The 24,477-nt window shown below is 39.3% G+C and overlaps 1 protein-coding gene across 3 annotated transcripts in view; it reads left to right on the top strand.

Moving 5' to 3' along the window:
- UBAP2 (ubiquitin associated protein 2) overlaps positions 1 to 24,477 on the top strand; it is a 50,171-nt gene that overhangs the window by 7,325 nt on the left and 18,369 nt on the right. For all 3 annotated transcript variants that reach the window (XM_032676612.1, XM_032676613.1, XM_032676614.1), the window contains exons 2-5: positions 14,561 to 14,700; positions 18,672 to 18,749; positions 20,379 to 20,489; positions 24,295 to 24,448. In XM_032676612.1, the coding sequence (XP_032532503.1) occupies positions 14,602 to 14,700; positions 18,672 to 18,749; positions 20,379 to 20,489; positions 24,295 to 24,448 (442 nt within the window). In that variant the 5' untranslated portion in view covers positions 14,561 to 14,601. The remainder of the gene's footprint in view (positions 1 to 14,560; positions 14,701 to 18,671; positions 18,750 to 20,378; positions 20,490 to 24,294; positions 24,449 to 24,477) is intronic.

The following is a 24,477-nucleotide window of genomic DNA, read 5'->3' as shown; positions in this document are numbered from 1 at the left end:
AAGACAGTTTTGGGATGGAGGAAAAGGGGGAAAGAATTTGGTATTCCTGAGCTTGCTACTTGTTTGATTTGGTTGTTCAAGTTATTCAGTCTGGTTGATAGCAGCAGAATCATACCCCCAGTAATGCTGGGGAACCTTAGATGTGTCTTAACAAACAAACCAAGTTCCCTCTTTGATGAGCTGCACTGAAAGTGAGTAGTGAAATAGGGCTGGGAATGATCAGCTCTGGTGAAAAACCCGGGGAGGAGGGAGGGGTCTCTGTTCTCAGCATCCCTCTTGGCCGCTGAATCTGCCTGGTGGATTACTGGACACCGTGGCTGCGTTTCAGTCCTTTGAAATGGTGTTGCTCTGTTGGTGGGTAGCAGCTGGGTCTTTGCTAATGCCAACTGGAAAGTTGTGAGATTGTTTTGCATCTTACTTCTGGTATTCCTACAGATGTGTTTTTGTTCTGCACTTATGGGTATGCATAGAGCAACATTGACAACTTGCCATGTTCTCCAGAAGTTTGTATGTGAACAGACACGCTGGAAAGACTGTGAAAGTTTTTTAAAGATAATTTTTTCTCTTTTTTTTTAAAACAGTAATGTTGAAGGGGATAAGCTATCTCTTCTGGCGCCCAGTAATTCTGGGGAAAGTTAACTCTCTTGGTAGATTCACTTAGTCCTTCTGCTGAGTACAATGAGAACCTTACCACCTCTTGTATTTCCTGAAAAATCCCAACTTCAGGCTTCTCAGGAAGACTTCACATAAGCATAGCTCAAACATAGTGCTAAACTTTGCTAAAATTTATGTCTGAACACCAGTGATTTTGTTACAGTTAAAGCCTAAAAACATTCATCTGAAGACAATATGGAAAAGCCTGAAAATAGAACTTCACACTAGGCTAGTTTATCTAAATGCATGTTTGGTATTATGACTCTATTCTATTTTATACTACTATGATATTTATGGCTACAGAGGTGTGTGGCTCTGCTTTCCTGAAATCTTAAAGACCAACCTGGAGGAAGTGCTATGCTTAGCTCTTCCAGGACTTGGTGTGCATTGACCTTCCAAGCAGTCAAGCTTCAGGGATGTGTCAAAGCTTGTTGAAATACTGACTACAGTGTCTATTCTCCATCTCTCTTTTTCAGAAGTTATATGTATTTTTAAAATTACCCACATTTATAATTTAAAAGAAAAAAGTAAATATGTCCTTAATTTAATTTAAAAAAACTGTATAAAATTAAGATCTTTAAGCTTCAGATCAGTTTAAAATAAAAAGCTCCCCAAAAACTTATCTTAACAAAGGTGATGTGAATATTTTCCAGTTGTATTAAATCCAAAACATCACAGCTGCAAGAGTCTTAGGATTAACCAAAACACTGTTTTTGGAACTTAGACTTTCAGGATTTTTGCAGCAGTTGGATATCTGACTATTTTAGTTTGACTGCAATGTACTTCTCACAGTTAAACAACAACTTGGGTTTTTCAGGGTAAAACAACTGCTGGCAAGTGAGTTCCAGATAAACATTTATTTAATTTTAATTCTCTCTGAAGTAAAATTACAGCCTTTAGAGTATTCACATTACTTTGTAAGGTTGACTTTTTTTTTGTTGTTGTTGTTGATTCACCAGGTTTGATCCTAGTTTTTCTTCTCACTTTATGTCATTGCTTTCCTGGAGCTCTTTGTTTTATTCCTCATTTAAGTTTGGTAGGAACTGATAATTCAGTCAAACAAAGGTTTTTATTGTCAAATGTGCTTGTATGTTAGAACATACATTGAAGTTTAACATAATCTCTGATATAGAAGGCCTTACTCTTGGTGCTTTGTGTTCTGGGAATTTTCTGGATTTTATTCATTGTGTATATAGCATTTGAGAATTTAGAATGGTTTTAAAGGGAAGTTATGTCTCTGGCTTTTGGAATGAGATAATCTATTTAAACATATTTTTTCCTTCCCTTTCTTCTCTCCCTGGCAAAAAAAAAATCTGAAAAGAGCACAAAATGTTTTTCTTGGATGTATTTGTGACTCTTCAAATGGACTTTCATGAATAAGTGGAAGTAAAAATTCTACTCCTTGAAGTTGCTGTTGTCAGCAGTTGTATGTATACAGTGTTTAAAAGCAGTGTATTGAGAACTGTTTTATCCCTTTCTATCAGTCTTTTGCATTTGATCCTGCAAAGAAATTCCTGTGATATAGCTGTGGGGTCACAGTATCTTCCAACAGATCCCTAAAACTCAGACTTCCTGGCAGGGTTCTTTCGGATATCAAAACTAAGGTCATGCTAACACCTTCTTCCTTACAATTTTGGAGCATAACAACAAGGTTGGCAAGTACTGTTTTTCTAATTTTAGACATCAGAAAATGGAGGAACCAGAAGGACAATACCACTTAGGTGAGGCTTGTATGCTTTCAAAAAACCACACGAAAAACCCCTGCAGAACTGCGAATTTCAGTATGCTAAAGATGAAAGCAACAATGAACAACTTCTTAGGTGGTTACTTTCTGCTGATTGCAGCTTAGGGTGAGTGCTGTGTCTTGGACTTTTTCCTCTGATCAGAGGAGGCATGTTGCATTCTTCCTTCTACAATTTTTATTTTCACTTTATTCTAGTGAATCAGATTCTTACTAGTTTTCCAGAAGCCATGTTTTGGGCAGTGTACTCAGTGAACTTGAAAAATAGTCTTGTGTTAAATTGAGAACACATTTAAGGCATCATACTGTTCTGCATTTTAAACTTGCCTACCATTGGTTTCTGAATTTATTTACAGTGTCATCTTGCCCTTTGCAGCAAGTATGCTTAGCAGTCCCCTGCTCTGCTAGAATTTTTAAGTAACACTCTGTAAATGGCTGAAAATTATTGCAGTGTTTAAAAGGCTGTTACTTAAGTTCGTAGTGCAGTTTTTAGAACAGGAAATATTTCATCTTGGTTATCCCTTGCTTATCCTTTGGTTGTTTCTGTGTACGTGTAGCTTTCTGGTTGTTTTGGAGAAAATTGATGTTTTACAGTGCATCTTGTGCTGAAGTGGTTTTCAAGACTGTTGCTGCCAAACCATTTGTTTAGTGAAGTTTTTATAGGTGCAGTGTGATCTCTAAAGCTGATACCTGTAATATTTTAATGCTGTAGCTAGAGTTGAACACTGCAGTTAGCAAAATGTGTGTTCTAGGTGCAGTCTAAGAATTCACATGTGTACTGAGGGTGAGGTGCACAGCTAGTATAAATAAGCTGTTTCAGAAACTAAGATGTGAAGAATATAAGTCCATTTTCTTTCAAAAGTGAGTAACTTCATCTTGCAGCAGAGTGCTTGTTCTTTTAGACTGGTGGTAAAATACACAGTTGACTACTATCTTCTTGGGATGTTTTAAAAAACCAGATTTTCTACTTAGGCATTTTAATATTGCCTTCCATAGTATATAAACCTGCATACCTGTGTGGAATGAGGGGCTGTGATTCATTGCTATGCTGTACTAAAGTAATTCAGCAGAGTACAAAAATATGTTAAAGGGAAGTACATTTCTGTGAAAAGGAATTTCTTAATGGCCTATTAATAGGAAGGAAGTTTTGAAGAAAAACTTTATATGCTCATTAAGATTTTGCAAATTAAAAAAAAAAAAATTACTCTTGCATTTTTGTCAATTTTATTATGAGTTAATCTGACTTGGAAAGAAATGGTGAGGGAGAGTGAAAATGCATGGAAGCCAAACAATGTTTAAGTCAGTCCAGACTTGCAGAAAAAGGTAAAGACAGGGCTGGAACAGTAGCTGTGGGTCTTAGAAGGAGCCTATGGGAAGTTCCCCCCTACTTAGGTTGGAAAGAAAATGAATAGTGAATTAAATGCAATAAAATTGGGCAATTTGATGTCCCATGTGGGCAGCTTGTCTCTTTGGTGTCTTCTATAGAAAGGTTAAGAAACTAAGAAGTGAGTGATGAATTTAATTTTGATGTAGCATTAAAGATAAGAACAGCCTGGATGACTTTATTCCTGCTTTTAGATTCTAATTCTGTGTAGAGGGATCTTTATTTGCCTGCTTCTTTCTACCACATGGTACATTTGAGGTTGTAAAGATAGTTAATCCTCCATCTCTTTGGACAGACCTGACCTCCTGTAAATTCTAGAATGATGGAACAAGTGTAAGTGAATTTACATGTGACACCAAGGTCAGAAGCTGTGATTGTGAGGAAAATAATGCTCAAAATCATGTGGGAAAGCTTGAGGTAAAACCACGTTTTCTGACTGAAGCAAATCAAGATGAGGAGTAGTATCAAAGGAAACTTGTCAAACCTGCCTTGTTTGAAGGTAGACAAAAATGTAATAACGGTTGTGACCATAGAAGGAGCAATTCAGAGGTAACAGAGAAGTGAAAATGCTCTTTGATGGCTTTCAGTTCTTGGTGCTGTTTCTGTGGTTGGTTGTCTCTGAGCACCTGACAGTGCATTGGTAAAAGGATTTCACTTCTCACAGTGTTTCACTTTGGAAGACTAAACCAAATGGCCCATAGTTTTCATTAAGAGGTTATGTACAGTAAAGATTGTTAAGAGAGAAAATGGTTAATACTGCCTTACAAACTATTTCTTTTCCTCCTCTTGGAACTTTATGTGCAGAATTTTATGTCACTGCAAAAAAAGTTGCTTTTTTGCTTTGGTGGATAGTCCTCCTGCTTAAGATGAACCTTGAGAAATATCATCATCTGGGGGATAAATATAGAAAGATGTTCCAGAATATCTTGCTTTATTTAAAATATTTTTTTTTCCAGTAAGACTCCTGGTCTCTTTTGGCAAGACTTCTTTGGTCTTCTGAATGTGAACATATCACAGGGAGTGATCTGTACTGGTGGTCTTCCTTTGGTGTCTAGTTCAAGGAGTTGGGCTCTGTTCAGATGTGGGAATGATACTGAGCTCTTTGGTGTTGCTACCAAAACTCTGAAGTTAAAACAAAAAATCTGATATCATGACGTTTTTAGCACATTATATAGATATAGGTTTACAGATTGATTACACAGTGTATTTCCTGCATATATATAAAATCATTGATTTTATATAAAGGGTATAAAATCATTGCAGCTTGTAATTTCACCATTGCTTTTTGTTGTGAGTGTTGTAATGTGACCTGTGACGAGTCTAAATTAATCCTCCCCTCCAAAACTTTTTTGTGGTGGCACTTTCTACTTTGTCCCTCGTTATCAATTCTAGTGTGAATTAACTACGTGCCTTTTTTTTTTTTTTTTTTAATGCAGTCGAGTGTGTTTCCGCAAGTGTGAGAATGTAACAAATGTCTCTGCTCTTGCTGGGCTATTTTTAGTCCTCTTGCTTGTATCTGTTTCTATTCAAAGAATTCCTTTGGAAGCTGTTCCAGGAGAGCGTGGTTTGGTGACACCGGAGGGGGCAGGGAGAGCGCAAGCACGGAGTGTGTTCGTGATCTGTCAGGGAGATGTGGGGTGTGCGGTGCTGCTTCCTGTGTGCCACCTTGTTTCGAGCACCCACTCAAAGAGAATTCCCCCCGGGGTGGGGGGGGGATTGTCGTGGCTGGTGTTACCTGTTTCTTGGTATCGTTTGGAGTACCTGGGTTTCATCTTGAATCTTCTTACCTGGTTTGTTTTTCTGTGGAAAAAGCAATTCATTTTAGGGGCTATTGTATCAGAGCCAGTAGCTGAATTATGCATTTCTGCAGCTTAACAACCGAAACCAACAGTTCCCAATACTTGTTTTTCCCTCCTCTTTTTGTTTGTTTGTTTGTTTTTTGTTTTCTTTGTTTTGTTCTGATACCAGTCTAATCTGGATTAGCCTTCCCAATAAATTTTTTTAAAGGTTTTAATTTGTTACTTAACAACCTTTTTTTTTTCTCTCTTTGTTTGTGACAGGCATTATTCATCTTGTGGGTACAGCTAGCTGTTGATTGTAGTGGTAGTGATGGATGGGGGAAGATCCACTGAACTTTTTTTCTTTTTAAACTGTTCTTACAAATGGTGCTATTGACAAACTGGAGGCCTGAAGTGTCCTTGATGTTTGGTGGCAGCTCCCGTGTGTGTGTACTGTCATAGCCCAACCTTTAACTGTTCTGCAAGTGTCCTGCTGACATTGTCACTAGAGAAGTGAGGAGCAGTGGTTTTGAGAAAAGTCAGTCACAGTTAGTACAGGAAGGTCGTCAGTCCTGTGCAGCTTTAGTGGTGTACTTCAGCCTTATCTGAGATGCTTTGGCCACTTAAATATTTTTTTCCTTGTAGTATTGATAGCTTAACCAGAGTGTGACCTGAGAACATAGGTCTGTCCATGTATTCTTTGAAGAGAACGTCTATAACTTGTTTGGTTTGTACTCTGCAGCTGTTTCCTCACCTTCATATATATGTGTGTGCCCTGAGCTCACCCAGACTTCTTGCTGACCCCTGAGTTCACCGTGGAATAGGCTGGAAAGTTGTGCGGATTATTAGAGTCTGCAGAGGCTTTACCTGGTGATTCTTTGGGTGGAGGGAGCCATTTGAAGAACTTCCAAGTCACCCAGCCCTGTCTTCCTGAATGAGTTTGTCTGGATTTCCTCCTTTCCCTCTCAGAGGGGCTGCTGTGAGTTTTAATGAGCTGGCAGAGTGAACAAGCCGAGGTGGGAAAAGGATGGACGTTTAATTGTGTTTTTCCTGCAAAAGTGGAATTCATAGATGACTGGCAAAAGCATTGAATATTTAACTGTGTGTACAAAATCATTAAAGATTGTTTTGGGTGACTAAGTTACTTCGGGGTAGTTTGGGTCTCTGTTTTAATGCCTGAAGCTTAATGTAGGCATTTACTTCTGTGGCTGTGGGAAAAGACTGTTATAGGGTAACATAAGTTGTGTCAGTGAGACTGTCCTAATGTTGATTATACCCTTCTCTTCTTTGGATAGAAGCACTTCCACATTTCATCTATTTTCTTCAGTGGAAGTTACTGGTTGCTAACAGGTATCAAAGAGGCTGAGCATGGAGTGTTCCTCAGTAGAAGTGATACAAGTCTCTGTTTTTCTGTAAGATAGTGATATATTCAAGGTCACTGTGCTTTCAGAGCCTCTCCCTATAAGTTTTCAATAATCTCTATAAGGAATTTTTTTTGTTTTGTTTGTGTGTGTGGTGGGCTTGACCACAATCAAGTTGTGCTATACTGGATCCTAGGAAAACAAAATACTGAAGCTCTCATTTTGTCTGTGGTACATGGTTGCTGAAAAGCAAGTTCCCCCTTTCCTCATGAACTTGATCCCTGTCCCTCGTGTCAGATTCAGCAGTTGTATAGCCCCACATAGTTTTCCACTGGGTAAGCTTGTTCAACTGACTCACTGTTTTGTTTTAGAGGGTTTAGTTTGCTCCTGGGTGAACCCACTGAACTGACTTCCCTCTGCAGCTGCAGGATCATAAGTCTGAAGGAAGGAAAGTAGCAATATTTCATGGTTAAGGAGCAGGGGAGCAGGAGTGCCATTTGGGGTGGTGGCTCACAGTTGTGTGGTATTAGATGTGAGCTGATACTTGATTTTAATGGGGTAATGTTTGGGTTTTGCTCAAATTATGGGCTGAATTTTGAATGGATATATAACCAGGTCCCAAATGGGAACTGAAACTCTGGTCATGTTTTTTTTGTCCTAAACTGTGCTCATCTGTCCTGCGCTTGTGTGTGAGACTTCAGGGAAGGCTGTGTTAGTTCTGGCTGCAGAGGATAATGATTTTCAACCTGGAAAAGCCTGCTAGTTCAGTTTTCCTCATCTGCAATAAACTTTTCCTCTTCTAAGTACTAGTTGATGTTTTTTCCAAACCTCTTAGTGAATACAGTGTATAATTCAGTCGCAGTGTCTATTGCAGGGGAGGACCAGGCTGTAGTTCTGCCAGCATTGTTGGAAGTTGTAGATGCTGTAGTACCCTTTTACTGGATGCTACTCAGGAAACTTTAGGAGGAAAACCACCAAGGGCCTTACCTTTTCTATGTTTCTTTGTTGTTTGTTCTAAACCCAGAGAAATAGATATGGAGAGATTTGCAATACTGATGGTTCTTCAGCGCGGACTGTAGCAGTAGGGGATAAAGCAAGTATACTGTGTATCGACCTGGAGAGTATTTTCTTTTATCTCCTTGGGCTCCATTCTGCCTGTCAAAAGAGGAAGTAGTTTGTGTGTGGGTGTCCAAGTGTCACCTCTGAGCTACTTATGGTCTCTGTGTGCTCCCTGACCTGAGATACCGATTGAGTTGACAGTTCAGTTCAGCATGCTGTGTGGTCAGTGATGAGGATGTGTTCTCTCTTCTACTGTGGTGGCTTTTACAGAGGGTTCATATAAGAAAAGCCTTCTCTCTGACGGAGGGCAAGAAATGGGGGTCTTCTGTCAAGGATTACAGAAATATGTATTTTTCCCTTCAGGCCTTAGCATATTTGGACAGACCAAAGCTTTCCTTGAAATATTTGTCAGCAGAAATATTTCTCATACTTCAAAAGTGAATTCACTGCCTACCTGTCAAAGAGAATTCCTGTTTTCTATATATTATATTTTTATGTGGACCAATGCAGCCTTTTTTTTCTTGTCTTTTTTTTTTTTAATCTTTTTTTTTGTTTGTTTGGTTTGGGTTTTTTGGGGCGTTTTTGGTGTGTTTGTGGGGTTTTTATGTTTTTGTTTGTTTACGTGCATTTTTGTTTTGTTTTGTCTAGTTCATGGCAACAACTATTGTCTGGTCTGTGTTCTCTAGTTCTGATAGTCCTGAGTGTGGTGCTTGGAAAACAGCATGCAGTTTATCTGTGTCTTTGTTACTTAGAGTATCATTACAATTAGTGGTAACTGCGGGTAAGTAGTGCATTTTGCAGGTCCTTGCAATCGTGGGGTTTCTGATTTGTACAGGGAGGAGGACCTTATTCTTTGTAGATATTGATGTCTGAAACACGAGGTCAAGTCCTCTGAATGTTCTAGGACATTCACTGCCTTCTGATTGTTCAGTCACTCAGGAGTCTTTCGACAGAGCAGAGCAGTGTGAGTTTTGCTAACCAGGTTTTTAGCGGTCTGAAGATTGCCTTGGTTGTGTGAAAGTAGGTGGAAGTTGGTAAGACTTCTCCAATTTTGATGCGATTGCCTTTTTTTTTTAATACCAGTGAAATTCGAATTTCTTCCTTCAGAAATTTGTGTATGAATAAGGGCACTTGTTGCCTCTGAGGTTTGAATATTTATAAAGAAATGATTAGAACAAGTCTGTAGAATGTTTATTGAGTGTAACTGGCAGATTTTGATTACAGCTACAGAATCACTAGTGTATACTAAAATGTGAAATTGTGTCTGTTAGGCAGAGACACTGGGATAATAATAAAGATGGATATTGTGAGATTAGAGGTTTTTTTTTTTAAATAATGTTAATTATATTACTTTACTTTCATGACTGAAACATGCTCTACTAGTGGATTGAACCTACTGTTTCAGTCCCTTGTCCATATTATGCTTTTGGGCTCTGAATGTGTGACCAGCCTTTGCCTAACTCCAGTCTTATGAGGATAAGCACTTCTTTCTCTTCCTAAATTTCTTCCAAATGGTGTCTTTTCTTTTATTTGTAAGACCTATTTATATATTTGTCTTCCTTTGTATAGCATATGCTTAGATTAATCCTTAAAATAAACTTTTTTTTTTTTTTTCTGGTGTTAAAGAGGAATTGTTGATTTCTGCAGATCAGGTTGTGTTCTTAGCTAATTAAAGATTGTCTTGGCAGGATAATGATTTCAATTAACAACTCAGAGGGCTTTAAGAAAGGTGGGTAAGAATATTCACTTGGTTATTTGCTACAGTTTTCCAACACAACTGGAAGTTTATGTATTAATTTATGTGTTTGTGCTGGTACTCTGGCCACTCCCAGCAGTACTCTTTCCTTGGTAGAACATGAGAGCATACAAATAGTACAGTTTCTCTGTCCTGTGATGTTCTGCCATTGATGAAGGTCAGTTTTTTTCCTATTTACCACAAAAAACTGTAAGATGACGTGTGAGTATTCCCAGGCTCCATGAGCTCAGGTTTGGTGTAGTTGCTTGGGACAGTACACACGCCGAATCCTCAGCTCTGCTTCTGAGGAACATCTGACTGTTGCACACTCTTCCCATTTCAAGCAGCAATAAAGATGGGGAGATGTTTTGGACAACAGCACTTGAGGGAAATGCATTGCACTGATGCTTTGCAGGCATAATTTTTCCCCTCATGCTCCTATAATGCTTCAGCCATAGCAGTAAAATCTGAGCTCACAGTTCATGTGCAGTAGTTGTGTTCTCACCAGGCAGTGTCCTGCAGCCTTTCCCCAACCCTGTCATTGTAAGAAATCCTTGACTGGTAGCTTTATGTTTCGAATATAAAAAAGCAATCTCACTTCTAAGGTGTTCAGAGAGATTTCTGCACGTGTTGTTTATCACAGCTCCCTGTCCAGAGAGTCAAGAAAGTAGCATTCTTTAGACTGCCTCAGGAAAGGAACTGAAACTGCAAATGTTTTGTTCAGCTGATGGAAATGAATAATTTAACTTCTAGAGGAATCTTGAAAGTCAGGTGGTATTGCCATGCCTGGTCTGTTCCTGGAAGTTCAGGAATAGATTTCCTGAGTCTTGAGGGGCTTGCAACCCTGTCAAGTCAATTAGTATTCTCTGTATCTGTAGCTTTTCTGACTTCATTGGGTCTAAAAGGACAAGTTCTTGCTTGAAGGAAGGTTGAACAAAAGATCACAGAAAACATTCTGATAGATTTAAAAACCTGATTTTTGTGTTGATGTGCATTCAGTTGCTCTTTGATTCTTTGCCTTCCTCTTTTCCTTCTAAAATCCAAAGCAGAAACCCAACTAAATGTGTGGGATAAGACAAGATAAGGAGACTGGGAGAGAGCAGGATTTGGTAGTTTTAGGAAGGTTGGGTGTTGAGATGTCAATACTTTGTTACTGCTTTTGTAAACTGGAGTAATTGTTGCCATTCCATGTTACACAGTACTGTATCTGCAGTTGTAGTATAGACCCTTGTACTAAAATTTGCTGTAAAGATAGAAAACTAAACCGAAAGATTGAAATTTGGGATGATTTTCCTCTTAAAGGGCTCTGTGAAGTCTAGTTATTTACTTTATCAAGAAGTGCTGGAATTGGAATTCCTTAGAGCTTGAGAAGTTAAACACACTGAAGTGAGCAATTTTCTAAACTACTTAACTACGAGGCATTCTTAAATTTTAGTTTTGTTTGGGGTTTGGTTTTTGTTTCTTTTTAAAGTAGTAAGGACAACCTTGGTCTGGAGGTCCTAGACTACAGCAGTTAGAAAAAAAAAGTTTACAGGAATCTTGTCCTTTTTTAATTGACATGCAAGAAAGTTCAACTACCTTCTTTACACAAGTTTTGGGAAGCCCTCTGTCTTTGTTTAGTGCTTTTTCCTGTTTTACTAGAGTTCTGTACTAGTATACAGAAAGTGATGAAACTATTACTAATTTCATTTAACGTGTATATTTTTCTTTAAAGTGCAGTTGTTTGGCTGTTTGCTACAGTTGCAACGTGTCTGCAAGGTCAGGTATTAACTATTGATGAGGGACTTTTGCAGTGCACCAGACCCTGACATGGAAACTGAAGCATCTGTTTGTCTGAGTTTTTTTCTTTTTAATCTTTATTAAACAGATTTTAATTAAGAGTTTTCTTCCTCCCAGTCTCTCATCTTCTTTCCCCATTTGATCTATGGTTAAAATTAAGTTCATCAGTTTGTGATATCCTGCTCATTGCTATGACAACAGCCTTCCAAACACACTTGGTGAATGTGAGGGGCTGGAGAGAATAAGAAGCTGCTTTGTGAGAAAGGAAATGTTCAGCACCATCTTATGAATCAATAATATCCCACTTAATGCTCAAAACTGTAGTCACTGTGGTGCTCTGAAGGCAGTGCCTCCCTGCCTCCCTTCTGCTTGTCCCTTCCTGAGTGGGCAGTAGGTGTGGTCGGATGTGAAGCCTCAGCACTGCTCAGTGTCTGAAATAAAATAACAATATTTTGGAAGCTCTCTTTGTAGCAGGCTGCCAGTTGTGCTTTTAAGGAGACTGGATTGTGTCTGGTGGATTATAACACGTCCTTGTTGGTTGGATGGGGACTGTCATACTGAGTGTGGGTTTCCACGCTGGTCTGAAGCAAGTACAAGTCCCGCTGCCTGTACCTTTGCTGTTTTTTGGTTTGAACCAAAATTGTGCTGCTCATGGGCTGCACAGTCAGGAGGACAAGGACCTCCTTTAAATTCCCTGTTATGCTATTCAGGTTGTTTGAGTGTTGTTCCCACGGCAGCCTGATCTTACTGTGCCTCTTCATCTCCCAGGAGTGTTTCAAATGTTTGTGCACCTGCCTTTTTTCTTAAAGTATCCTTTCATCCTGAAGAACAAACATGTCTTAAGCAGTGGTGGCACAGAGACACACAGAAAAATACAAGATAGGAAAAGGAGAAGAGACACAATCCACTTTGGGTACTATAGGTTGCCTGGCTGTAGGCTGGAGTTCAGCATGTGCTTTACAAACACCCAGAAAACTCTTTGTGTCCTGCTGTCCTGTCTAAAATATGGATCACAATATTTTGAGTAGCTTTGGTGAAATTAAGGGAAAATAGCATTCCTAGGTACCACAATCTGTATAAATATGATGTTAATTCAGAAATTATGAACAAATTGAGACCCAATGGAGTTATAATTTATCAACAAATCTCGAGTCACAGTGGGCTGATTCCAGAAAATCCTGTTGAAACTATTAGCTTGTCTTTAAAGCAAGTTAGTCCTCTCTGTTGTGTGCTCTGTTTGGGTTTTTTTTTCATTGCTCCTTGTGCTATGTTCAAATTGTGATGAACAGACTGATCTTTGGGGAAAAAAAACAAACAACCAAATGAAAAAACCCAACCAAACAAAAAAGCCCAACTAAACAAAAAACTAACTCAAGCAGATAGTCAGTGATAAGTGTTGAACTTTCTGGTCAAAATGTTTCCACATCTACTTAGTATTTTGCTTTCCATTGACATGGTGTCAGGAGCTTGTGTAAATTCTCTTTTGGCTGTATCTGGCCTTTAGGGTCAGACAGTGTTCTGAAGGCCTGTGTGTTCTGGGCTTAGAAGGCAACAAAGTCAGACTGACTTAGGAGATGGTGAGACATATTGGCTTTGGTGAATATATTCATAAAACTGTAAAAATACCGTGTTCCAGTTCAGCTCATACTGCACTCAGTTCCTGGTAAAGGCGGGCCTTTTCATGTGGAAATATACTTTATTCTCAGGCATTAAAGCATTATTGAATGCTTTGACTTGTACATAAAGAAGTTCTATGTCAGGTTTCAATTTTGACCAACAAGAATGTACTTCTGAAGTGAAGAATAGATTTAGATGATAAAGGGGTTAATTGACCTTTTGATGGTAGATGAGGCTCCTGAGCATCATGAATCGATGCTTAAACTGAAGCATCTCATTGCAGCTTTGATTGTTGAGTACCCATTACTTGTGACTGCCATTGAGCAGTTGGGTATTGAACACATCCTTGTGAGCATTATTGTGCACTGAGCTGGGTGCTGGCCAGCGTGCACAAAGCTGCTGCCCTGGCAGGTTGTGTGCTGAAGCTTGCTCATACACTGGGGCTGCAGTGAGAGCACTTTGCTGCTTGTTTGCACATCTCATACTGCCCAGGTACACCACTTGCACCAAGTTATCCTTAGTTCCAGAAATTTGCCTTTTTACTTTCCAGTGTTATGGGGACAGAAAACAGGCAGTTGACTATGACCATTGTTACCAGGTGAGAGATCTGTTTCCAGTTATCATAGCTGCTGTAAGCCATGCTCATCGATTAGTCCTGTTAGATGCTGTACAAACAGGAGGAATAATAGTGTCTTTTTTCAAAGTAATTTTAATGCTAGAGGATGAATGAGAATGTCAACCAGGAGTCACAAATGGGATAGCAGTGATATGTGTGTGGGATTTGGGTTTTCTTTTGGATTTCTTTGTTGCCATACAACCAAGGCATGTTTAAAGCAGGGTAATAGTTTTATAGATTGTTTCTGTAAATAGGAGGGACAAAAAGCAAAAATACTGTCTACAGAGGCTGGATTTAAAGGTAAGCATCATAGTTTCTCTTAAAAATGAGAGGTGAGAAGTGAGAAGTAGGCTGTGACCTCTGTGTATGTGCAGGAAAAGCAGTTTGATGGTACAGAAAAGAGGAACTACCCAGTTTGTGATTGTGATTTTCGTGTAGGCTTCTGACTGGTTAAAGTCCAGGCATCAAAATAAGATGGCAGGTATTAAAGAAGTTTAAGGAGTGATGGAGCTGAAGCTGAGATTTCATCAGAGTAGCAGATCGAAAAGTCTGTACGTTAAATAACTGGGAAAAGCTGTGAGATTTAGATGTTGTCTGGAGTACAGATCTAGACAGATCCCAATCCACTGACAAAAAATGCTTCTATACACTACTTTTCCCCATTTACTGTAAAGACTGTGATAAATCCAATAATAGTGTATTAAAGCTGCTTTCTCATGCGTCTCTGTATAGAGTTAGAGGTAAATGCAGGAAGAGTTCAAACGGTTGCATTTGTGTATTACCTGGGTATCAAAATCAGTACCTGCCTTAACTCATGCTCTTTTTTTTTCTTTCAGATTTTCTATTTTGTACATACATTGTTTTGTATATACTGTAAATGATGACTTCGGTGGGAAGTGAACGTACCCGGGGCACTCGGGACAAAGCGCAAATTTCAACCACACAGCCAACACAACCACAGAAACAAGTAGTACAGGTACGTGCTACCATATCAACTTCTTTGACTTGAAAGTGAGCGTGTAGTGATGTACATTTCTTCCCTGAGTCAGTAAAACCTGAGAAAAGATAGGAGGAAAAATCACGGTCTATTTTGGAAGAGTATGTTTGATTACTTGCTTGGATTACTCACTAATGCAGGAGAGAATTAATTTGTTCCTATGTTGTGTCTGAAGGAGTTTTGTATTCTTCAGAAACGTTTCCCATCAGTGAGGAACTCTATGCCTGTATCAGGATTTTTGTCCTGTGACCTAACTATCCTTGGATTTCAGCTCTCCCATCTGCCAGGCTCCTGATGCTAAAAGATTTGTGGTCAGTAGGGCAGTTTGGGTGGGTGGGGAAAGCTTCATTAGATTCATGCTGTGTTCTACAGTGTGATTCAGCGCATCTGCAAGCCACAAAATCCTAAATGTCTTGTGCAGTGACCCCACAAAGTGAAACGGTCATCCACTAGCAGACTAAAATAGAATATCTGTTAGATGGGAATTAACCCCATCTCAATTCTCAGCAGCAGAGTAGTTGCATGCTTGTATGGGTTACGGAGAGTGCAAAATGACTCTGCTCCTTGCAACTCATTGTCTTGTCAGATGCATCTCAATGTTTGATTCAATTCAAAAATTGTCTGTTCTCTGCTGGCAGAGTGTGCATCATTCTAGAAGTGCTCCTCAAGGAAATATTATCTTTTATTGTTTTCTGGACGGTCTTTAACCAAGAGGCTCTTGTTCTGTTTTGTACACTGTTTTTTTTCAATTTTGTCACTGCAAACTTTTGACTCCTTATGTTGTAGCATTTTGTGTAGTGGTGATTCATGCCGCTGTGGATTTAGAAAGTGACTTGCAACATATGAAGTTGAATTCATTTTTGTTTTAAAACAAGTAAGGAGTATAGCAAACAGGCTGGTGGAAGTGGTGGTTTCCCCTTTTTGCCATTTCACAGTTGGAGTACTCTGCCCAGTTCTGGGTTCCCTGATGCAAGGCAGACCTTGGCAGATGGGAGCAAGGCCAGTGAAAAGCTGGAAAGATGGTTGTGAGGCTGAAGCACAGGATGAATGAGTGGTGGCTGAGGGAATGGCTTGTTCAGCCCTAAGAGGGCAAGGCAAGGTTGTGTCTTCTGTTCAGGTACCTCATGAAAGCTTATAGAAGAGGTAGAAGCCAGCTCTCCTCAGAGAGACAATGGCACGAGCTGAAACACTGAAAATTCCAAGTGTTAAAAGGAAAAAAACTGTTTACCGTAAAGACAGCTGTGGATTAGAGATGTTGTGGGATCTCTGCCTGGCCCCAAGCAGCTTCTCTAATGGAATATACTCTCAGTGGGACATTGCAGAGTATCACTGGAGGACCCTTCCAACCTATGGGATTCGCTGATTTTAAGCATTAAGTCTTTCAGACCTTTATCTGAATTTTGTCTATTTATTCTACTTCTTGCATAATAGGTACTGATTTGGTCATTTCAGTGGAAAAGGTGGTTATTTAATACACAGCAGTTACATTTTAAGGCACCATATTTTTTATTGCTTAGGTATCAGATGGACTTTTCTGCTTAGTCAGTCTTTACAGACCAACAGGAATTTGTGGATTTTACTGTTTAATCACCACTGATTAATTTTTCTGAATATTGAATAATGTTGCTTTCCCAAATGGAGATTTCATTGTCATAGTACCACATTGATCATAATTTAAGTTATTTAAGAAATTTTATCATGGTTATTTTGCATTGCTTCTGGATAATAAATATGCCATTTTATTGTAAGATCTGGCCTATTACTGTCATGTAATTTTGTTTTTTACCCACTTATGTTTTCTGGTAATTTGAAAATTTTAGTTTAAGATTTTCCCCATTCTGTTACACTGAAAAGATAATATATGTTGTCAGGTTGAGTGAAGTCTTAGCTATCTTTAAGATAGTACTACTTTCTTAGTCACAATGAAAACTTAATTACACTCTCTAACAGGATACTACAGTGTTACTTGTAACAATGGTGCCTTAAAGATAAAGAACCACTGCTTGCCAGGGAAAAGCTAGAACTTTTTGTGACACTGGTTTGGTGTTTGTGTAGTAAACGTATCTCGTCAGTTTTTGTTGTTGCTTTTTTTTCCCTTTTGAATCTTCAGTTCCATCTGAGTCTAATCCACTGGCATAAATATAAGAACCTGCTTGTTTCTAAGCTCTCTGCTTACACAGGAAAACTGAAGATAGTGTCACATATTTGTAATAAAATTGGTATGTTTTTGTCTCTCATTGTGCACTTGGAAAAAAAGTTCGTTTATGGAAGAAATGAATCTTGATGGCTTCCTGTTTTTTGGTCCAATATACCGTCACGTCTCTGCAGAAATTACATTGTCTGACTGTTTTTGCTCTGAATATCTTCAAGAAAGATCTCTTCACTAGCTTAAACATTGCAGTTTGGCTGAGGAGGCTGTAGTCAGAACGAGAACAAGGATCAGCAGGACTTAAATTCCTGAAACCAGCAGACGTTTTTTTCTGCTGATCTCTCAGCAGATGCCAGGAGTGAGCTCCTTTGCACAGAGCACTGCACTGACAGGGAACCTTCTGAGGAGGGTGGCACTGGGGAGTTCCAGAGCAGGCTCTCCCCTGTGCTACCCAGAGGAGTGACATAGGAGGCTGTCAGCGTGACACTTCGACAGTGTGAAGTAAGGCAGAGTATGTAACTGTGTTACAAACACTAATTCTCTTGGAACATTCTCTCTGAGCACAGCAAGTGTCCCTTCCCTCAAGGAGCTGGGACAGCTGCAGTAACTTTTCAGCAAATAAGCAGCTGGTGGTGTACATTGGAGTAATTTTTAGACTCTTCTCAGCATTTATACTTGACCTTCTCTAGAGCTTGCATTGGTAAACTCTAAAAGCCAGTTTGTGCCTGATTAGGTCTGAACTCATGAGGCACAGAATTTCATGTGTGTATCCTTTGAAGTGGGCAAAAGGTGGGATTCAGCCAGCTGCCCATGGTGAATCCTTTCAGTCAAGAATTTCAGAGGATGAGCTGGTCCCCCTTTCAATGAAGAAGCACATCCACAGTGCATCAACTTGTATTTTGGGTCCCGACTCTCTTCAGTTTCAACCTTCTCTACATGAGACAGCAGCCTCTTCTGTTTGAGCAGAAATCAAGTGAGGCCCAGGATCTTGTAAGACACACTTACCTTTAATGTTTTCTCAGGATTGCAGTTCAAGTGGCTGCAGATGCAACTCTGTGAAGAGTGGCCCGTGTGATGTGACATCTGTGTTAGAGTTGCTTTCTCTCAGGCCCAGCCATAGTCTGTTTGGATTTATGGCACTTGTCTGCATCCATCCATTTTAGTCTTTCAGCTTTTGGAGAAGTTGCCAGTATGGATCTGTGGTCCAGAAACATTAGAGAAGCACCAGATACTTCATCAATAGCGAGTTCCTCTAGCAGTTTTCAGAGACCAGTGTTTGCTCATAAAAAAAATGAGTGCAGCTGTTCATGGGCAGAGTCTTGAGGCATGACTCAGTCTCTAAGTGCTCATAAAACTAGAGTGGGGTTGTTGTTGAGAGCGTGGTGGAAGGTGATGTGAGCAGGAATCATCAGAGATGTGGTTAATCTAGAAATACCATTGCTAGTTTGTTACAATAAAACTTTACTCTGGAGTGGTAGATCCTAAATAAAATTATAAGATAAATACTAAAACATAGTCTTCTGTAGAAAATTCTGTATTATTATATGGTTATCTTGTCAATGTGGTGACCTTTAACTGTGTTTCAAACAGATTAGAATGTTGAAGTTACTTCTGTCCCAAATAACATTTAAAACTACCAAGTGGGCATAGAGAAGATGTTATTTCTTTCCCCGTAGCATTTCTGTGCTTGTTGTGTATGTTCTTTTCGAGAGTCTTGAGGAAAAAGACAAGGACACTAGGATATACTTTTGAAAAATATAGTTACCTTTTATGTACTTTATTGGATGTTATCTTTTTTCAGGCAACAGCAGAACAGATTCGCCTCGCTCAGATGATCTACGATAAGAACGATGCAGATTTTGAAGATAAAGTGAAACAAGTATGTTTCTTATGGTACAGAGTTTTTTTTGCACTGCAATAAGGTGCTCTAAAGCTGGCTTACATTTTGGAGCTAGAGCATCTGTTTCTGGTTTAGATGAAACCCTTTTCAGAAGGATGTAAGTTTAACTAGGAAAAGGTGCTCTTACTGCTCTGTAAAGTCTGTTTACAAGAAATTGTGTGGTGATATAGCTCTGACTGTATAGTTACATTGGTGTATTTTCCTTTGTAGACAAACCTTTAAACCAAAACTCATTTGTGTTGTTGTCTCTTCCACAGTGTATCTCTCTAGTATTGTCCTGATGCTTAATGATTGTCAGAATAAAGAGTGCATTCCATGTCCACATGTACATGCACATGAGAAAAATGTCACCTATGTAAACTGAGTTTGCTAATATCTTGGAAGTTTTTCAGGAAAAGTAAAAATAATCACTGCTTAAAGGTGAATCAGGGTGTTATTTTAAAAAATAAATAATCTGGCCTTGCAGATCTGTGTATGCATTAAAATGATAAAATTACACTGTGTAAATGAAATCTCACACCCTTTCCTCTACCATGTGAGTGTTGGGTGTTAGATGACCGAGCTCCCAGTTATAGCTGAGATGATTAATTGAAGCAGTCCTGACAATCTGGGCCCTGTTCTACTGTGTGTATTGGTGATTTTATCCTAATGAACACATCACAACTCCTAAAGAACCTAGAAATACACCCAGAAGGAGAGAAGAATTAACTTGAATGCGTTAATGCAGCAGAGGAGCGGATTTCTTGATTTCTTTTCCTTTGTAAAACTTCCTCCGAAGCATTATTAAATGCTTTTTGTTGTTCTTCTTATAAAGTTGTTCTGTTGCTGTGCCAAAAGTGTAGTCTTGTACTTTCTGAAGCCACTACAAGCCTCAGCAGTGCTTGTTTGTAGCTGTGCTGGAGGGAAGGAGAAGAATTGAGTTCTGCGTAGGAAATCTCCAGTATTTTACATTCTGCATATATACTTCTAGCTCGTGTAGGTTTTGTTCATTGGATGAAGTTGCTGGATGCCCTGTGACAGACTGTTGATTTCTGTCCCACACTCCTCAGGATGTGTATCCTAAGTCCACAGAGCATAATTCAGAACTAGGTCTCCTTAACCATCATCACTTATGACTCTTGTGTGACCTTATGCTGAAATGGATCAAGGGAGCCAATCTGGCTAAAAAAATAACCTATTTCTTAGTCTGAGTGTTTTTCCAGATGGATCTGTTCTCTGCCATGTCTTACCTTGTGTCTGTTCTCACAGTGGGATAAAGAGGGACATACTTGGTGGGGAGAGAGAGGATGATACTGGAACTGTGCTGGTCCTTTACATCTTTACCCTCGTATACTGCTGTATCTGCGTTGACAGCATTTGCTGCAAGCCTACAGAAATAAAAAAAAAAGATGTGAAAGAGTGCTTCCTTGATTACCAATTAATTTGTGCTTCCTGCTGTCTCTTGTCTGAATCCCAAGCAGATCTGTAAAATGCAGATTCCTTTATTCAGGATTCTAGTTTACCCTGACATGATAGTTATGCACTTTCTTATAGTCTGTGGTGGTACTAACTCTTCTTTTCTTATGATGATAATGTAGATATTTTAACATGTCTGACTTTTACTGCCAGCTTATGGAAGTCACGGGGAAAAACCAGGATGAGTGCATAGTGGCACTACATGATTGTAATGGGGATGTGAACAGAGCAATCAACATACTGCTGGAAGGAAGTTCAGACACGGTAAGGTTTTACTTCCATGTTAAACTTCTCCTTCTGTTTCCTGCATTTTTCGACTTCTGCATGGGATTGGGAAAGTCATATTTTGGAAACTTTCAATTTCCATGTCTCCATTAGAATTCTTTTGAAGGAAATGAAGACCAGGGCAGTTTCTCTACTGCATGCATACCTTGGAGTAGGCTGAATCTGGAAAATGTTGTAGGTGTTCAGCTGGTCTCTTGCAGAGTCCTCTGCTTTCATTTACATGCAGCAATTTTAGCTCTGCAGCAGAACTCAGTACTCCCTCAGACACAGACCTGTTTCTTGCTGCGGTTTTTGTAGTTACTGCGTAGACTCTCCACAACCGTGAGCCTGTTTGTCACAAAGGTCAATCTTTATAAACCTAAAGAGCAGGCAGATATTTTAAGTTGTGCTGTAGGTGAGTATTGCTGGTATTAAAACTGGAGGAGGTTTCCACATCTGGAAGTTGCATTGATAAATGCTACTTATGGCAGGAGAGGATGCAGCAAGTAGCTGGTCCTTTCACTGTGTTGCTCATTTGCATGACTTAATTGAAAAACAGAAAGAGGAGACTAAACAGTGTGTATATAACAACAAATGTCACTTAGAATGTTGCACAGAGCAACATTTTATCCCAAGAATTACTAAGGAAATATATTTCACTGCAGCTGAACTTTTTGCTGGAGGGACTTCTTACAGTTGGTCCAAGGCATTAAATTAGATTTCATCTCATCTAAATTGGGAAAGAAACTTGGACTTCCTTTCTCGATGCTGAACTCTCAGTGTTTCCTGTGATTTGTCAGGATGTGTACTCTGGCTTATTGTTAATGAGGAAACTGACCCCTCACACACCCTAAATCTAGGACACACACCGTTCTGACTGAGGGGACTTGATTTTCTATCCCCTTTTCACTTTTTATCGGAGTTGAGGTCTTCTAAAATACTGAAGTATATGATTGTGAGCTAGCTGGCAAATTGGGAGTGAAAGAGAACATTTCACCTTGATGAAACCTATCTGAGTAGTGTGCCAGTTTTGCACTCTCTTGTACTTCTCATATTTGCCATTTTTTAGTTGAAAGTAGTTTTCTGGTTGATGGACAATGTTAAATGCTTTCTTACTTCAGCAAGTTGTTGGAAGTGATCATGACATGGAAAAAACTTTCTGAACTCATCCATCAACTAGAATCGATATCAATGTATTCTGCTCTTTTGATAAGTCCCTCTGAACCCACTGCTCTCTGTAGACAAAATGCAACTTAGAAACAAATACAGAGAACTTAAAGGGCTCAAGGAGGAAGGAGCATGAGGAAATTTATTCTTTGTGGAAATTTTTGGGCCTTCAAATGGAAGAGCTTGTTTTAAGGCTGTTATACTCAAGAACAGTTTAATCATGGATTTGATGTAAAGTTGAAAGGCCATGTACCACTGATTCTGAATGCAGATTCCCAAATCTCCTTTCCTAGTTTCATTCTTCTTTGATGCACTTGAAATTTCTTTATAACGTCATTTGAAAGATGTATCTGTTCAATTGGAGGAATTAGAAGAGCCAGGAGTGATAGCTAGAATGTCTTTTTATAGTTTATTTGGTACTCAGCCTGTTTTGTCTTTGTCTTTTTTAATTTATTTTGTGTTTAATGCTGTGATCTTCAAGGCTTTATGCTCTGTGATTTAGTTTTTATGAATACTTTTCATTTTTAGCAATTGTGACAGTCTGGCTTTGGATAGATAGAGGCTTGTGGATGAGAGTAGGGAAGAATATGTGTCTTTGTCCAACACTTGTATTCATTTAACTTCCTACAGACCTAAGATACATTTTATGCCCAACCATGTTTTACTTAGTAAACCTTTGAAGATAGAACAAAGGGGACCTTTCATATTATTATTCTTTCCATGTAAGAATAGGCCAAGGAGAAGACTTCTGTTACATATTTTCAAAGGTGAGGCCCACAACTGTCATTTGGGTTGCCTCAGGCATTGTCAGCTGAAATTCTAATCACTTACCTCCCTTACGAAAAGAAACAGCTTCAATAGTCTGTGATGGATCCCCATGCCCAGAGGTAGCACCATCCTCTATCTTAAAGGACCTGCCCAACTTCTCAAGGCTTTCCTCAGAATTGTCTTGTGGGAAAGCGTGGATCTTATGCTTTCATAGTCATCCTTTTACTAATCATTCCCAAGTCAAATAAAAACTTACTCAGGAGAGGCTGCTTCCTCTTCAGCTTTGCAGCCTTATCCAGTTTTGGATATTTCGTGAAATGGTCAAAGATGTTTTGTCATTGTGCCCATCAGTGAAATAGGGGCATGTTCTGAACTGTATAGACTGGACTCTTCAGTTGTCAGTGCAGGTATTTTTCTATCTAAAGCTGTAGGAGTGTTTTAGTGCAGTTGTACAGGCTCTATCAGGAGAAGCCATGTGATAAAGTTACTGAGGGAAACAGTTTTCTGGCTCACAAATAAAGTGTTGTTGCTCAAACGTGTAGTTTTGTACTTCTGATTGTTGCTGGCTGAGCTTACCCAGGTGGGTTCATGGTGGTGCAGTCTCCTGCAGTGGAGATGAAACTGAAAAGAGATTTCAACCCGAGAGAGTAACCATTCACTTTGTTCTTATTATCTGAAAGGAGACTCTGCAACATTTGAGTTTGTACTTGTAAACTGCTTTGCTACCTCTCCACAGCTTTGGTTTCCTCAGTTCTAGGCAGCTTGGACTAGCTGATCATGGCCTGCTGAGGTGCTGTTGGTGGAACTGAGAGGAGATAAGACAGGACCTAAGATTACCGATAGACAACCTCTTTTGTTTGGTGTAGGTGTCTGTCAGAGGTCATGGCTTTAGTGCTTCACTACAATTTGCATATGCAATATTCTGCTTAAATACCTTACCTGGACTGTAAGCTCCTAGAGATGGGAGCATATGTGCAAACCTATCTTAATGGTTTAATGGTTTGCAAATAATACCTTTCTTCTTCCTTGCTTTGCAGCTGTGGCTCAATTAACTAACTGTGCAATTGCATAATATGTGAGTGGCTGTGCTATTCTTGGCAAGTGTTTCAGTCATTTTATTTGCAACTCCTGCAGATACTCCTATGGATTCAATACTATCCTTGAATTTATTTTAAAGATGGAGTTTAATATTAAAACAGAAGCCTGATGTTTGGACCTTGAAGTCTTGTCTTGTTTAGACATAGTTTTTCCTGTATTTTGCTATGTGTGATGATCTGTACCTGTTAAGAGTGGATGGTCTGGCTTACTATGCCCCCAGTTTTCCCAAGCTGTTGTTCTGTCATTCTTTCTTCTGGGGCTTAAGTTCTAGTATGTCTGGATAATAGTTTTTCTTTTTTCTGTTTTCTTTTTTGTGTTTTTTTTTCTGCACTCCTTAGGCCACATACTTATTCTCATCACTCTTTTGCTCAGTGATACTTAAAAGGGTTTTTTTTTCATTTCCTTGGGAGAAAAAAACAGCACTGTTCATGCTCCCTTGCTAGATTTGTGGGTGTAGTTGAGAGGGAAACTTACTTGCCTTGCAGATGTTCTGCGCTGTGGTCGTATCCAGGCTTTCTTGAACTAGTAGCAATCTGCTATAGTCAGAAATACTTGGGATCCTCATATTCTCTTAGACAATCTAACTTATAAAACATGTTTCTTTCTCATCTATTTGCAAAAATACAGCCTGTGCTACCTCTTATATTATGTGATATTATGCAAATACCTGAGGATTTTTCCCACCATGAACTAGAGGGGTATGAGGTGAAATATACACTGAGAGCTGTCTTCTGTTTTGACTGTTGTGTCTAATTCTGTTTTACCCAAATAGACCTCTTGGGAGACTGTAGGGGGAAAGAAGAAAAGCCTTGGAAAGGAATCTTCAGAAAACAAGGAGAACAGAGAGAAACGAGGGGACAGAGAAGTGAGTCGCGGACGGGGAAGTTCCAACAGACGGGGAAGAGGAGGCAGCCGTGGCCGAGAGTGTACGTACAGGGGTTCATTTTTAAAGATT

This window comes from Chiroxiphia lanceolata, chromosome Z (assembly GCF_009829145.1).
Source record: "Chiroxiphia lanceolata isolate bChiLan1 chromosome Z, bChiLan1.pri, whole genome shotgun sequence".
NCBI lineage: Eukaryota > Metazoa > Chordata > Aves > Passeriformes > Pipridae > Chiroxiphia > Chiroxiphia lanceolata.
Note: the sequence above shows the minus strand (reverse complement) of the source record. Positions and strands in the feature narration are given on the sequence as shown.